The sequence below is a fragment of the Apus apus genome, chromosome 4 (assembly GCF_020740795.1).
Source record: "Apus apus isolate bApuApu2 chromosome 4, bApuApu2.pri.cur, whole genome shotgun sequence".
In the NCBI taxonomy this organism is placed as follows: domain Eukaryota; kingdom Metazoa; phylum Chordata; class Aves; order Apodiformes; family Apodidae; genus Apus; species Apus apus.
Genome location: NC_067285.1, coordinates 108,694,901 through 108,711,994, shown reverse-complemented (window position 1 = coordinate 108,711,994; position 17,094 = coordinate 108,694,901). Strand labels below are relative to the sequence as shown.

General features: G+C 44.8%; 1 protein-coding gene across 4 annotated transcripts in view; it reads left to right on the top strand.

Moving 5' to 3' along the window:
* The window catches only part of FGFRL1 (fibroblast growth factor receptor like 1), a 174,683-nt gene extending 158,362 nt beyond the window's left edge, over nt 1-16,321 (top strand). For all 4 annotated transcript variants that reach the window (XM_051617525.1, XM_051617526.1, XM_051617528.1 and 1 more), the window contains exons 5-7: nt 5,143-5,427; nt 9,374-9,727; nt 14,471-16,321. In XM_051617525.1, coding sequence (XP_051473485.1) covers nt 5,143-5,427; nt 9,374-9,727; nt 14,471-14,880 — 1,049 coding nt within the window. In that variant the 3' untranslated portion in view covers nt 14,881-16,321. The remainder of the gene's footprint in view (nt 1-5,142; nt 5,428-9,373; nt 9,728-14,470) is intronic.
* The last annotated feature ends 773 nt before the right edge of the window (nt 16,322-17,094 follow it).

Below are 17,094 nucleotides of genomic sequence, written 5' to 3'. Positions count from 1 at the left end.
TCAAGCACAGGATTTTGATGCTGTTGCGCAGCTTTGGGGAACTGCTAAAATTTCAGTTGGAACAGGTTCTGAATCGCTACAAGACTTGCGGGTCCAAAGTCTGGTCCAAGCAGTCCTTGAAGTACAATAAGATGTCAGGCTGATGCCAAACAGCTTTTGGCCATTACTGACAGGAGTGCAGTGAGAATTTATGACCTCAAGGGATGAAGCACAGCATTTCCATTTTGTGCTTGCAGCACACCCTTTTAATTTTATAATAGAGGTGACTTTGTACCACATTTGTGGCCAGGGAGTAACCTCATGGCAATGGGAGGGGTGGGAACCTTTCAGGCTTTCACCTTATGAGTCCCCACCACTTGAGCTGAGGCCAGTTATCCTCATGAGCTGGCAAACAAGGGATGTGATGTGCTGTGGTGTAGTCCAGGCCACACCTGGAGGAGTCAGTGCCATAATAGCTTTGAATTACACATTCATCTGAGACTGAACTTGCTCTGGCAGAGGAAGCAACCTGCTCTAGTTGAAACTGTCCTTGTTCGCTGCAGGGGCATTGGACTAGATGACCTTTAAAGGGCTCTTCCAATCCAAACTATTGTATAGTTCTTTGATTCTGTGGCTCCAACATTTTAGGGCTAGATAAACTCCAGGTTAGAAGTCCTTCAGGAGGGATTCAAGCTAGCAAGAAAAGCTGCCGTCTCTCCAGTCTTAATTACCCTGGTGGAGATAGGAGCAGACACTGAATGCCATGGAAGATGTGCTCCTGGTAGAGTTGGTGGATGATGGATCAATTCAGCAATGATATTATGAAAATATGATGTAAGCACTACTAAAATTACTAGGCATTGACAATCTTAAATCAGACTGCCTTACTCTTTGCTGCCCTGGCTCAGCCCTTCTTTGTGCTGCACAGTATTCCTGCACCTCTGCTTTTTCCCCTTTCCCTCCCTCCTATTATCTCTCCCCAAACAATGAAATGGCTGGGGCAGGACACACACCCACCCAAACACTTTCCATCCATCAGGGTTCACCAGCAAAGTGCTGGTGTGAGTTGGCATGCAGGGAGGGTTAGTGTGTGTCTGCATGTCTCTGGGGGATCATGGGTAAAGAAGAATTTGTGTTTGCAGAGTCCTGGGTCCTAGAGAAGTGGAAGAGGAGAAGCATGGTAAAAACCCTCCACTTCCCTTTCTAGCTGCCATCATGGAGTGGTATTGCTGGGGAGAGGTTCTGCCTCCGTCAAGAGTGGGGAGGTGATGTGGGGAAAGATAAAATACCCCCATCCACTTCTTCCCACAACTGACTGAGCTCTTATCTGAAAGACTTGAGAGTATTTCAATACTTAGATATATCATGACACTTTTTGGTATAAATACCATGAAAGATTGAAGTGGTACTTCCCATCACTATGTGGAGGTAATTGTGGCAGATTGCAGCAGATGATGGTTTATCTAACCACCTCACTGTGTATGAGCCACGACTGACAGGAGCCTCTGTGACTAATCCCTGTACCTTGAGGTGTCCCAAAGGGAGAAGAGGCTGCTGAATTCCTTCCCAGGTCTTTATGCCAACAGCCTACTGTTTTATTTAATTTCCATTAGCTTGAATAAATCTTCATGGTTAACAGCATTTCAGCAAGGAAGCTGTACACAAGTGTCTCTTTTTACCCATCCACTTGTGTTTTCCCTTGCTCTTGTGTGTAGCATAATTTATGCTGTACAAATGTGCTGTTCATGTTTATGAAGCAAATGCCAAGTGATGTGGAGGAGAACAAGCATGTGAAGTATAAATAACACAGAGGCACTTTGTAATGGCCTTCTTTGGCACTCTAACAAGCAAAACCTTCTGTAAATGGTACAGATTTGGGGACAGACGTTTACTAGCACCAACTCAATAGAGACTTTTTCTGCCTCTCTCTCACACTGCTGCTTCTCTCTCTTTCTCCTTTGTGCTTGCTAGGTCTCTTTTTCTCTCTTGTGTGTGGGTCCCTCTTTCAACTTTTTTGTTAACTGGCTTTTCTAAACTTTTCCAATTCAGGCTTTTGTCAAGGAAACACTCAAGACTGTGTAAAGGGGGTCTGGTTTCAGCATATTGCATACAGCCTGGAGTAGCTTTTGAGACCACATAATCACTTAACCTTCTTTAAACAGAAAAAAGAGAGACAGAAAGAGCCAAAGAAGTTTAGCTTTACCTGTAGTTTCATGTGTCTGGACAACAGTGTACGGGAAGGGAATGCAAAACTCCAAACAGATTCATGGGAGTTGCAGTGGGAGGAAAACCAGAAATGTTACAGGCCTGCTTTTTTGGGAGGAAAGAGAGTTTCTGTCTTGCAATGTCCTTACTGACAAGGGACTCCACCAAGTCCTTCTGAACTACTGCTTTGGAAGCAGGGAGGAGGTAAGGGAAGGTGAGAGTTTAGAGTCACTCATGACTCTTCACTCTGCATGGGGTGTGACTGTCCCGTCTGCAACCTGCTCTTTGACATGTTAGTCCCAGCCCAGGAATCCCGTCTGGTGAGGATCTACCCCTACCTGGACCTGCAATTCCTGGTTTCAGAGTAGATTACTTGCATGTTAGAGAATAACCATTTTGACTCATTTCACAGCTGGTTCTTAACCTCTCCATGCACCTTGTGGACATTCACTCAGTTTCCGCAATGACAGCCCTTATCAGCACGTCTTCCTCGGCTCAGACTTCAACTTCAGCATGTCATTGCTCACAACGTGCAGCTCTGATGGGGTTAATTGTCTCTCTGGGGAGGGTGATTGGTTTTGCTTGGAGGGGACCTCCTCTTGCAGCAGACCCCCAAGGGAATACCCAGCAATTTAGGCACCACAACCTGTGCAGTGGGTTAGTATGTCACACTTGCTGCTCAGCTGTCACGGCAAGGACGTTCAGTGCCAAAGTTTCTCTGGTTCATTAGATTACACATGAAAGCCTCCGTACAGAGAGTAAAGCATTTCTGAGCAAGAGTTTGAAATAACATGGAATGGCTGGGACCCAAAATGACAGCCATGGGGGCAAGGGAAGGCTGTGGAGGCAGATGGTTTTCCCTATGGAAAACTATTCTGAAGAGGAGGATATGTCAAAGGGTGCCTTCTTCTGTGAAGGAGGGATGTTGGAAAAGGCTGCAGGAGGGTGAGGAGTAAAGGATATGTTCACAGACCTCAGAGGGCAATAGCTGCAGTTCCTCAGTGCTTGGAGAGAGGAATCTGCAGACCAGCCTCCTCATCCAGCAAAGCTCTGCTGTAATGTACATCTCAGAGTTTCTGGCCCTCAGCCCTGGGCATCAGGGCTGGCTCTGTATTAGGGTGACCTTCTTAGAGCCAGGACATAGGGAGTCCCCTTTTGCCTCCCTGTAGCAAACTTCCTGATATCTGAAGCACAACCTTCTGAGCTTGCTTTGGTGTGTTATATGCTACTGAGGCTGTGACTCTCCAGTTGTTGGTGGCAAAGGCCAGTGGCTAATGAGCATAATTCAACACAGTGTGCCACAGAGGAAGCCACTCATTACCTATTTCTCTTATTTCCCAAGAAAAGGATCAGGGAGAATTTCCCAAGGAGTGTGAAAATGCAAGATAATTGTCCTGTATGGCCAAAGAGTAAGATTATGGTAAACAAGAAACAGGGTTTGAAAGCAGGGAGAGAAACCTGTTCTGGAGATGCTGAATGGACTCAGAGAAAAAACTGGCTTTGCCAAAATTATAAAAGAAGACAGGTGAGTTTGGCAGGAGTATTGTGGCTCTAGGAGGAGAGTACCAAGTGGAAGTCAGAAGTTGTGTTGATCTCAGGAGATTGCAGTTAGACGTGCCCCTGGACTGGCATTGCATTAAAGTAACTGAGAAATCTACAATTTCTTTAAAATTCTTCATTAGGGGACACTATTAGACAAGCTTTAGTCTTGCCAACAGATCATGTTGCATTGTTTCAGCTGTCTTAAAAGTTTTTGCAAAGATCTTTTTCTTTCTATTGATTAGTTAGACCAACTCACAACTTTACCCAAAGATTTTCTGCAATGTCAGTAAAGCTATTAGAGTGTAAAGGTGCCACCTCTTTTCCCTCCAGAATTCTTGCATAATCTGAATTAAAGTTAAGTGAAGTTGAGGGTATAAGTTTCAGATTTTGCCAGGTGGGGACCTTGCATGTTTCTATTGTTCTTGTCACTACCATTAGAAATGCTGGTGATTTTATTGCTAGAAGAAGGTGCCTGCCTTAACCCATGATTCTGTTCACCAGCAGCTGTTGCTTCAGCTTCTCCCATTTTTTGGGATGGACTGATATGGGGTATCTTCCAATAACAAACTCAAGGTTTTTATTTTTTATTGAGTCTTTCCATTTGTTTGTTTGCTTGGGCCTTTCAACATGAATTCTTCATTTCAGTTCAGATCAATGTGCAGAAGTCTAGCACACTTCTTAAGCTTTTCTACATGTTGAAAAGATGTTGACTTTTCTTAAGTCCCATTAAAGGCAGTGAGAACTAAGGAGCCAAGCAACTTCAGAACATAAAGCTTCAAGCGACCAGCAAAAGATTGAGAAAATGGTCAGGCTGGCAGGAACCTGAGGTTTTCCCATAGGTCTTGGCTAAGGGTTTGCATCTGTGTCATGAAATATGGTAACAATTGTAAGTTGATTATGGGGCTGCATTGTACAATAGGGTGATATTGGTATTATTTTGTGAGATGGTCTGATGCAGTTGCCTTATGGACACCAAAACTCCAGCACTGTGCAATGCTGATGGCTAATGCAGTGGCCATAAAAGGCCAGTAGACATTCAGATGCACCAGGCTGGGTAGTGCGTCCTTTATAAGGAAACCAGTTTGAAGTGATATGTACTTGTTTACTCTGAGGGTAACAGAGAACTGGAACAAGCTGCCCAGGGACGCTGTGGAGTCTCCATCCCTGGTGACATTCAAAACCTGCCTGGAGGTGTTCCTGTGTAATCTGCTCAAGGGGATCTTGCTCTAGCAGGGGGGTGGGACTAGATGACCTCCAGAGGTCCCTTCCAACCCCAACCATTCTGTGATTCTGTGAGACAGTGATACACTGGTTATGTATGAGGCTGCTGAGTGCCTCTCAAACAAATGTGGCCGTAACACTTGCCAGCAGTCTCTTCCTTTGCTCACCACAGTCAATTTTTCCTGCCTTTTGCAGCCCGGCCCCGGTTCACGCAGCCTGCCAAGATGAGACGGAGAGTGATCGCCCGTCCTGTTGGCAGCTCCATCCGCCTCAAGTGTGTGGCCAGTGGGAACCCACGGCCTGACATCACGTGGCTGAAGGACAATAAGCCCCTCACACCCCAAGAGATTGGGGAGAACAAGAAGAAGAAGTGGACGCTGAACCTGAAGAACCTGAAGCCAGAGGACAGTGGGAAATACACCTGCCGAGTGTTTAACAAAGTTGGAGAAATCAACGCAACGTACAAAGTTGAAGTAATCCGTAAGTGCAGCTTCTGGGGTGGAAAGGATTGAGGGAGCTTTGAGAAGGGAGCTGGCTGAGTAATCAGGATTCTATGGCAAGTGTGCAGTGCTGATATCTAGACACAGAAGTGGGGAAGTATTATAAACATTAGAGACTGAGAAAACGTTGTTGAAACTCTGAAATAAACTTAATGCCTGGGTAAGACAGGCAATAATACAGTTTAGTAGCTGAAATCATAGAATCATAGAATAGTTTGGGTTGAAAGAGACCTCAAGATTGTCTGGTTCCAACCCATCTGCCATGGGCAGGGACACCATCCACTAGATCAGGTTGTTCATAGCCCCATCCAACCTGGCCTTGAACACTTTCAGGGAGGGGGCATCCACAGAAGTGTTCATGGCTGTTTTGGATGGAGTGTTGAGCAACCTGGTCTAGTGGCAGGTGTCCAGGCCTGTGGCAGGTGGGTTGAAACTAGATGATCTTTAAGGTCCCTTCCAACCCAAAATGAGGAGGGATACTCGTGAAACAGTCATCTCTAAGGGCACCTGTGTGATGAAGGTTCACCATTGCCCAGTTCAATATAAGGACAAAGTGAGAAAGCCCTTTTACGTACCATAAAGGACAGGTGGAAATATTTAGGGTGGCCCAGATCACTCTATCAGAGTGGTAATAGAGTAAACCCAATAAATAAAAATTTACTCTAGGTAGCTGTAATAGGAGGCCTAGTTCGTTAGAGAAATCTCCCAAAGGAGTAAGCAGAAATCTTATGACTAGAGTGATTATCCAGACAAGGCTTTAGTTCCAGATTTTAAAAAACATTTGGACATCTGAAGGTTCATGTGGGTACACTTCCGATACTAAAAAAAATATCCCACTAGGGTCTTGTTTGTATCTTTAGATACCTACATAGCTTTAAAGATTCAGCCTTTAGAAGATGAGCTGTGGGGATTACCCTGCATTGTGGTGGGGTAGAATAAATTGCTCTTCCTACTATCCAGCTATTCTGATTCTTGGTCTCTAATCTCCTGTTTACCCTATTATTACTGAAGATAATTGTACTCAAATCCTACCTAAGTCAACCAGAGAAGAGCTCTTATTCTTAAATCATTGTGCTTTTTCTGTGACATCATCAGAAGCTGGCATGGAAATGATTACAGAGCAGCCAACTCAGGAAAGTGGAGGAGATGAGCTGAGTGGAGGGGAGATTGAATAGCCTTCATTAATGAGGAGCAGGGGCATGGAGGGCTGTTCCCAGATAGATGGAAAGCATGTTGTTTGTCTGTCTGTGCATACATTTTAGCATGAGAAAGTTTATCCCAGTGTGAAAGATTGTTCTTAAAGGTAAAGATCTGTTCTCTGATAAGTCCTTTCTCTAGAATCACAGGAATTAAAAGCACATGTGGGGAGCTCTGTTGGGCTCCAAAGGCACAAACCTGCTGGACATCTGGGATTGATAAAGATGCAGCTGTGTGGAAACAGTAAAAACATATGTTTACACTAAAACCAGGAGCAGAGACAGGGAAATGAATCAAGCCCCATCCTAATGGCAGCTGTGGCATTTTCACTTCATCAAAACCAGACAGCACCAGGAACAAACCCCTTTCTGTGTCCCTGTTTATCTCGTTTTTTATCAACTTAAAGATGTATGTAACCTTTGTTTTCATTAGCTTTTTCTTGCTAGGAGTGAAAACAGTAACCAAAGCTGGAACCAGACTCAAGGAGATAAGGGCATTAAGCAGTTTTCAGACATCTTTCTATTTTTAACATAATTCTGTGGAGCATTTCAGGTTTTATTCAATTTCCTCCTTTTTTTTTCCCCCTGAGCCTACACTCCAAAGTCCTGCTTATCTGAGGCTCACTCTTCCCAGCTGTGATTCCTGCCCACAGTCCCAAGGCAGAACCTATACAGACCACTGTGTTATTTTTGTTTCCCAGGCACATCTTTAGAGCCCTCGTTATTGAAAGTATCCTGAGTTTTTCAAAGAGGGTCCATTGTTCCTTCCTCTCACCCCAAAGCCAGTGCTGGTGGGAGCTGTTTTGTTATTGCTCCATTTCACAGTGTTTGCCATCAAATGCAATTGATGATTGCCAGCAGTTACCACCCACTGTGATACCTTAATTTATCTTCATGCCTAGGATAGAGGTTTGCAGTACCTCCTTGTTTGGAAACTGTGGCTGAGTTCTCTGATGCTCACACTAAAAGAAAATCCAAACATTCCTCAGAATGAGGGATATATTTTTCCTTTGATTTTATGTGATGTTGACACAACATAAGGCTTACAATCCTACTGGAACGGATGGTCTTGTGAACCTCTTGAGTTTGATTTTCTTCATACCACCTTGTTTCTTTCATCAACTGAGACTTGAGGCAAAAAAAAACGTGAGAAAGGAAAGATTTTGTTATTGGCTAGAAAATCAAAAGCCTTATGAGCTCTTCCTCCACAAAAAAATTTGCTCCACAGTGAGTGTGGGGGTGATTAGACTGAAAAGAGAAATAATAAAAGCAGGGAGGTGATGATGAAGTGAAGATCTTCCTCACCAGTAATGCCTGTTTTCTGGTTTCCCCAGCAGTGGATGACATGGGATGGGATGGCTTCCAGAAGAGTTTGGTCCCCATGGGCAGCTACCAGGCCCAGAAACAGATGACAGATGCTACCTAAAGAACTTGAGACAAAAGATGAGACAATATCCACAGCTTGTCATTAGGATATGAAAGGGGCCTTTTCCCAGCCAATTTTGTCTGTCCTTAGGGAACATTTGGGAATACCAGAAGGACAAAGAACATGTCTTACCAACTCCTCACTGTCCCCAAATTGAGAGTAGCCATAGTGGTTCTGGTGTGGATTGTCAGTTGATATGTACTTGTAGATAAACTGGTAAAAACCTGAGGTTGTGTTGGTTCTTTCATGTTCACCTGTAAATTGCACCCTATCAGACATGGTGGTAAGAGACAAAGTATCACAGAACCACAGAGTGGTTGAGGTTGGAAAGGACCTCTGGAAGTCATCTAGTCCAAGCCCACCCTGCTCAAGCAGGGTCACCTAGATCTGGTTGCCCAGGACCATGCCCAGATGGCTTTTGAATATCACTAGAGATGGAGATGCCACAGCCTGCCTGGGCAACCTGTGCCAGTGCTCAGTCATCCTCACAGTAAAAAAGTGTTTCCTGATGTTTAGAAGGACCTTCCTCTGTTTCAGTTTGTATCCATTGCCTCTGGTCCTGTCACTGGCCACCACAGAAAAAAGCCTGGCCCCAACTTCTTTACACCTTCCCTTAGTATATTTGTAAACATTGAAAACATCATCAGGGTCAATATCAAATGAAGATTTACAGTTAAATAATCCACTTAATTTGTGTTCAGACATGTACTGATGTCCAGATTTAATCTTCAGATGGGTTTTGGCCTTTTTGGATAGTATCAGGCCATTTATCTTCCTCTGGTCAATGCTCAAGAAAGATCACTGCAGCCTCTGACCGTGTAGGTCAAGGTACATCATTAGGATCCCCTTATTCTGGAATATAGTCCCTGAGACACGGGGGTAAGTGGGAGTACAAGGAAGGGTGTTCTTCAGTATACAGAAGAGAGGGCTGAAGAAGATCTTCCGAAATATAAGACATAAAAGGGAAGCAAACTTTTCTCCAGGTCTGATGCAGATAGAATAAGTAACTTCCTTGTTAGAAACAGGAAGATTCAGGCTGAGCATGACAAAAGACTTGCTAAGCCTTAGTGAAGGAATTGTCTGGAGAGGCTGGAGAGCATCTGCCATTAGAGGCTTTGGCAGAGGCTGGGCAGATTTGTATCAGTAGAGGTTTGCAGAAATCTCAGCCTACCATGGGGCAGAGAAGTGGACTAGACAAAGTATTTTGCATCCCTCCTATGCCTTTTTCCTATGTTTCTGGAATCATAAGTTAATGAGATTGGCAAACACCTTTTATTCCATGGAGCTCCCTGTGTTTTGTGCAGAGAGGACGAGGTCCAAGCCCATCCTGACAGGGACACACCCCGTCAACACGACAGTAGACTACGGTGGGACCACATCCTTCCAGTGCAAAGTCCGCAGCGACGTCAAACCCGTCATCCAGTGGCTGAAAAGGGTGGAGTACGGCACGGAAAGCAAGTACAACTCGACCATTGATGTTGGGGGACAGAAGTTTGTTGTGCTGCCCACAGGAGAGGTCTGGTCTCGTCCCGATGGTTCCTACCTGAACAAACTGATGATTACTCGAGCCAAGGAAGAGGACGCAGGGATGTACATTTGCTTAGGAGCAAACACCATGGGCTACAGCTTTCGCAGCGCTTTTCTCACCGTCCTGCCAGGTGAGTTATGTCTTTTTTTGTCCCCATCTGAACCAATAGCATCATGGTATTGATTAACAAAACTGCTGATGCCCGTTGGGCTGCATGGTCCTCTGATATGAATGAGTGAGGGACAGCCACATGAGCTAGGAGACAGGGAGGAGATGCAGAATGAGGTCATCACAATTAGAGAGGAAGTGGTCAGAGACCTACTACACCACTGAGACGCACACAAGTCTATTGGACCGGATGGGCTACATCCAAGGGTGCTGAAAGGGTTGGCAGATGTGATTGACAGGCAACTTTCCATTATTTACCTGAAGTCCTGGCTAATTGGGGAGGTCCCAATGGACTGGAGGGCAGCAAATGTAACACCCATCTATAAGAAAGGCAGAAAGGAGGATCCGGGAAACTACAGACCTGTCAGTTTGACCTCGGTACCAGGGAAGGTCATGGAGCAGATCATCTTGAGTGTTATTAGAAGACATATAGAGGACAACTAGGAGATCAGGCCCAGTCAGCATGGGTTTATGAAAGGCAGGTCCTGCCTGACAAACCTGATCTCCTTTTATAATGTGATGACCCAACTATTGGACAAGGGAAAGTCTGTGGATATTGTCTATCTGGACCTCCAAAAAGCATTTGACACGGTTCCCCATAGAACTCTCATAAAAAAACTGGCTGCTCGTGGCCTGGATGAGCACACAATCTGTTGGATCAAGCACTGGCTGGACAGTCGGGCCCAAAGAGTGGTGGTCAGTGGAGTCAAATCCAGCTGGGGCCAGTCACAAGTGGTGTCCTCAGGGCTCAGTGTTGGGGCTGTTTCTGTTTAACATCTTTATTGATGATCTCGATAAGGACATAGAGTGTATCATCAGTGAGTTTGCAGATGACACCAAGCTAGGCAGGAGTATTGATCTACATGAGGACAAGGAGGCTCTACAGAGAGACTTGGATAGATTGGATTGTTGGGCTAATGTCAATGGTCTGGGCTTCAGCAAGGCCAAGTGCCAGGTCCTGCACTTGGGCCACAACAACCCCAGGCAACACTCCAGGCTTGTGGAAGTGTGGCTGGAAAGTGTCTGGCAGAAAAGGACCTGGGGGTTCTCATTGAGAAGCGGCTGAATATGAGCCAGCAGTGTGCCCAGGTGGCCAAGAAAGCCAATGGCATCCTGGCCTGTATTAAAAATAGTGTGACCAGCAGAAGTAGAGAGGTGATTGTCCTCTTGTACTCAGCACTGGTGAGGCCACACCTGGAGTATTGTGTCCAGTTTTGGACACCTCAATTCAAGAGCAATCGAGGTGCTGGAGCGAGGACAGAGGAGGGCAACGAAGCTGGTGAAAGCCTAGAGAATAAATCTGATGAAGAAGGCTTGAAGGAGCTGGCAATGTTTAGTCTGAGGAAGAGGAGGCTGAGGGGAGACCTCATCAGTCTCTACAACTACCTGAAAGGTCATTGTGGAGAGGTTGGTGCTGGGTGCTGGTCTCTTTTCACAGGTAATTAGAGACAGCACAAGAGGGAAGGGCTTCAAGCTGCAACAGGACAGGTTTAGGCTGGACATGAGGAAACATTTTTTCACAGGAAGAGTGGTCAGACAGTGGAATAGGCTGCCCAGGGAGGTGGTTGAGTCACCATCCCTGGATGTGTTGAAGGGTCGTTTGGATGTGGTGTTGGTGGGTATGGTTTAGGGGGGAACTTTGTAGAGTAGGGATGATGGTTGGACTCGGTGATCCCAAGGGTCTTTTCCAACCTGAATAGTTCTATGATTCTATGATTCTAAATCAACCCTGATTTAAATCAGCCCCTTCTGAAATCCTCTTGATGAGGAAGAAATTCTTTAGTGTGAGGGTGGAGACACACTGGCCCAGGTTGCCCAGAGAATCTGTGGATGCCCCATACCTGGAAGTGTTCAAGACCAGGTTGGATGGGGCTTGGAGTAACCTAGTCTAGTGGGAAGTGTCCCTGCCCATGTAGGGGAATTGGAACTAGATGATCTTTAAGGTCCTTTCCTACCCAAACCACGATATGGTATGAAATATTTCCTTTTTTTCCTTCATGTGGAACAATGATTCCAGCAAGCAAATAAAAGCAAATGATCTGCTTCTGTATGGAAGAGGAGGTGGGAAAGGATACTACAGTTGCAAGCACCACATCACTTCAGTAATAGGGTGCAGCACATGAGAGGGGAACTGAATAGCAGCACAGTTTGCACCCTGCTCCCTTACATTTCTCCTTTCTCTTGCTCTTATTTATATTGCTTTTACTGATTAAAGGAAGCAATTATACAGGACCACAAAATAAGAGAAGAATAAAAACTGTCCCAGTCACAAGGAAATTAAAAGAACAAGTGTGAAAGAGAGAAGGCTTGATTAGTTAAGCTCTTACCCAATGATCCCCTGGGGACCCTTGTACCAAAATCACATCTGACTCCTCTCTCCAGGCCCTGGAGCTGGTGACCATGTCCAACTGAGGCTGTATTAAGTGTGTTTGAGGCACACCACTATCACTTTGTCATTGACTTCTTTGCCTCCTAAAAACTGTGCAGTTCTGCTTTTTGTTGAAAAAGGCATTTCTTTCTGCCTCATCTTGCCATGTGAATCTAGCTTCAGATCCACCAGTTTGATGACAAAAATTTACCTTACTGCTTTTTCTTCCCTTGGCCACCTCAAGCAAAGAAAGTGCAGGAGCTGGAGCCAATATCAGAACATTTTAGCTGTCAGGTCTAATTGGGTGTCTCCAGCCAAGACACCAGTGAGAGACAGAGATCATTAACTCTCCCAGGCTGTTAGGACTGGTTTTATGTGCAGTTAGTGGGGAAAATGCTCATGACTCCAGTAACCAAGGCAGCATGGCTGCTTCTGCCCACTGATTGCCAGAGCTCCATGTCTCAGCAGCTATGCAGCAGCTATACAGTCACTAGCTTGAATTTAGATACTGACAGCAGGTGGCCAAGCAAGTGAATGCTCCTGGTGTCTTCTTCTCCATCACTTAGATTTAGGACTAAACTTCAATTAGAAGCCTGTCAATCCCAAGGAAAAGGCTGCATGGGTGGGATATAACTCAAAGCCCTTGAGAGTTTCTGAACTATGAGAGTCTGATCCAGCTCCCACTGAAATGTGTGGGAGACTTCCATTGATTTAAATGGGACTGTAATGAAGTCTCATACCAGAACCAGAGCCTGCAAGCCTGTTGTTATTGGCAATGATGGAGAAGGAGAACCCCGTTTGCCCACAGATGAGAAGATGTGGTTTAAAGGCCATGAGTTAGAAAAACACCATTTTTCTGGTAAATCTGCCAGATTTGACATAGACAGCTCTGAAGAACAGCATGGATGAATAGCAAAACACTTTTGTTTCAGCTCAGCAGAGGATTTTTGCCAACCAACATGAAGACTTGCTTTCGTGGTCAGCTGATGGGTCAGAGGTCTGATCATGTCTTGCTTTGAACAGGGACTGGACCATATGACCTTCAGATTCCCTTTCCAGCCTAATTTATTCTGTAATATCCCATGTTGGTGAATCAAAGTTTTGTCTATTGAGGTCAACGATACAGGTCCTTCTGACTTCAAAGTGACCACATGGTATATATTTAATATTTCAAAATATCAGTAGGGTTATTTATCAAGGAGAGAAAAAGACATTAGTGTCTTAAAGAAGTTTGGCTTGACAGTTAAGTGATACATGTTTGAGTATAATATATTGAGTGATTTGGACAGCCTGTGGTTTTCAAAGTTTCTCGAGTGTCTCCCTGCAAGCTGAATTCTGTCCCTAAGTATTTTACAGGGGTTTGGAAATCCCAGCTGGTAGCTATCTAGATGGGGATTTTGATAGCTAGGATCCTGCCCCAGGACTCCTTTTAGGTCTATAAATCAGAAGATTAGGCTGAGAAAGTGCAGTGGCTACCCAAAGATGTACAGACTGCCAATGGTAGGGAGAGGAACGGGGAGGGAGGTGTGAAAGATGCATCTTATCTCCTCCAGTACCCAAATTTGCTGCCCTTGGAAAGCCAACAGCAGCTCCAAAAAGACTGATGGAGGTAGAGCCTGTTTGGCACACGGAGTTGGACACACACTTTAATGCTGTGTGAACTTTCCATTCTCCATGGCTTGGGCACCAAGGAGGGGCACCAGCTCACCTACGGATTTGGTATCCTTCAGCCTTCCTCCCAGTCACACAAGAAACTCAACCCAGCACCTCCAAAACACCACAGTTGTGCTGCCTGCCACAGCAGAGCATTGCTGAGCAGCTCCAGTGTCACGGGATGGGGATACTAAAAAGTGTCTGAAGCCCACACAGACAGAGCTACCCATGGCAGATGCAAGTGTGCAACGTGCTGTTGCTCTGAGTAATCTGACTGTGCCTCCTGGGCTGCTGACGTGGAGGTATTACTGACATGTCCCATGATGTGTCCTCCAATCTGGGCAGCGAAGCCCACTCCATCAAGGGGGAGGGTGCTAGGAAATGTTGTTGGGCTGACTCTAGTGAACCCATTAAAGCTTGGATAAGAAAGTTAAAAAATTCCCCAAAGACTCACCTCCCAACCCCTATACCATAGAAAACGAGTTGCTTGTCCTTCCAGGAGCCCTGAAAAGCAAAACTGTTACCAAACATCATCTGCTGGCTTGATTTCTCCCTCGTTACATGGCCTGGCAGGGTTGCCAGACAGCTTGTGCAAAAGCCAGCCCAAGTGTGACATCTGTTTTAAATTCACTTTGCCTGCATTTAATTAACTCTTTCTGTCTCTCTCTTTGCCATAATGTCCAGATCCCAAGCCTCCCAGTGCACCTGTGCCCCCTTCCTCAGCCAGCAGCCTTCCCTGGCCTGTGATCATCGGCATCCCTGCCGGAGCTGTCTTCATCTTTGGGACAATCCTCCTGTGGCTTTGCCAGACCAAGAAGAAACCCTGTTCCCCACCAGCTGCTGCCCCTGTGCACCGGCCACAGCCCCGGGACAGGATCTGTGTCTCCCAGGTCCCTGACAAAGACTGCATCTCCTCCATAAACTATGAGGAATATGTTGCCCAGCAGCAGCATTTACTGTCCCAAGGGCCTGCACTTGCTCCAGCCATGGCATCCAAAATGTACCCAAAGATTTACACAGACATCCACACCCACACCCACTCGCACGTGGAAGGCAAAGTCCACCAGCACCAGCACATCCAGTACCAGTGCTAAGAGGGTGGCTGTGTACAGTAGCTCGTTTGGGCTTTTCCTCCTGGTACCTCAGAAGAGACTGCTCCAAGTCAGCTCACACTGCCAGCAACAGGCAAAACAGACAGAAAAGATTATATATATATAATTTTAAATATATATATATACATATATATATAATTGTATATGCGTGTGTGTATGTGTGTATATATATATGTGTATATATCTATATCTATCTATATAAATATATATATAATAGAGAAAGACAGAGAGAGAAAAGAGTTTGTTGTTTTTTTTTTTAATTATTGCAATCAGGATGTAGCCAAGGAATAATGAAGGAACTCCAAATCTCAGCAGAGAGGCAGCCATTCCCAACAGCAGAGCCTTCTCAGGTTTTTTTCATTGAAGTGGCAACAAGTGAGACAGGACACAGGGACATGAACCACCACCTTCTTCCTTGTGTTGTAAGGAACAAAAAGAGCAAGAGTCAACTGTGGTGCTTTTTCAGATGGGCATCACTGTTCCTGTGCCTGCTGCACATCACTTGTTTCAGTGGGAAGCCCCCAGGCCTGTCCCACTGGGGAGCATTCAGGAGAGCCTGTTCCCTCCGAGTGACCCAAGCTCTAAAGTACCTGAGGTTTAGTGCCAAAGCACCAGGAGACATAACCACCTCACCTCTTCCAGAGGAAAAAAAAATAACACAAGAGTCTGGAAAAATTAATTTCTCTTCACCATGTGAAATGCTGAATGCTTCTCAATCACAGTCCTTTGGTCTGAAATGCTAACTGAGCTGGTTTGTTCCGTTTCTGCAAGTTGAAGGCATCTCCCGTGGGGGGTTCTGCAGATCCAACCACAACTGCTCTGCTCCCTGGTCCTAGGACTCAGTGCCACTGCCAGGAAAAAGGAAAGAAGGAAAGAGGAACATTGTACAGAACACCTTTATATTTATATTTAAGAAATAATAATAATTAATAATAATAATAATTGAACTGCTGATGGCGAAGAAGCAAAATATGCTGTCCTCTGATAGCTCACAGTGACAAGCTACTGGATTTTCTACATCAATGCAAAATACATGAAAACATTAGAAAAAAAAGAGTAAGAAGCAAAGAGAATGATATAATTATCTTGTAGGAAAAAAATGCATTTGAGAAATATTCACTTAGGTTGTGTGTGGTTGTCCCCTCCCCTCAGATAACACTTTGGAAATGATACAACTTCTTTGCAGTTCAAACAGTAAGAAGAGAAAATAAATAAGGACCATATTAAATACCAATACGGACTGGAAATGAATTCAATTGCAAATATAAAACCTTTGTAATTCTATATAGAGTTTAAACAGAAGTCATGTATATTTAATTTATTTTGTTAAACAAGAAAAAAAATGTATGATATTTTCCTTGAAAACAGGCATTTCTATACGTATTTTTGATCAAAGAAAATAAAGATTTTTTTTTTCAGGTTCTATAGATGCCATGCTCAGAATGTGTAGCATGTGACCAACTGTACTTCTTCTAACCTGGAGGTCATCTATCTCTATGTCTGTTCACACTAGCCACATATATAATATGCTCACATCATCTCAGGTACTGCTGGTGTCATCCTTTCCATCAGAAACTGGCCATTTCCACTGTCTGTGTTCTGGCTGGGATGATCTGCAGTGCCCTGATCACAAGATCATATCTCATGGACCCCTTGTCATCTTCACTGGCAAAGTTCTCTGCTCACAGGGAAATCTGCTTTACTATGTTTTTCCTTTTTTTTTTTTTTTTTTTTGGGGGGGGGTTTTGCATTATTTTGGTTTTCTTTTAAAAAGACAGTTTTGTAAATCAAAACACTGTTTGTGAGCTGTAAAATGAACTTTGGCCTCGGGGTGTTTGGCAGAGGAAAATGCGAAACGTAGGTGAAACACTTCATTTGTAAACACAGCTGCAGAAGGAGGCAGTGGAGGGTGGGCTGGGTGCAGGATGTCAGAGATGCTCCTCTCCAGGAGGCCTCACACCTTCCTCCTGCTGCACGCCAAGGAGAGGCAGCCAACCCTTCAGCAGCCCAAGTTTTCTTTAGAGAAGGCAGAGGCAGCAATGCTGCAACTCTTTGCCATTCACTTGAGTTTCACCTCAAGTTTGCTGGTAAAAAAAACCTGCAAATTTGAAACATGCCAATTTTTTAAGCTTGGAATTACTTCCTTCACAAAAGAGACCTTCAGCAAACCAGCTGCTCCGTTTAAAAGTGAAACGC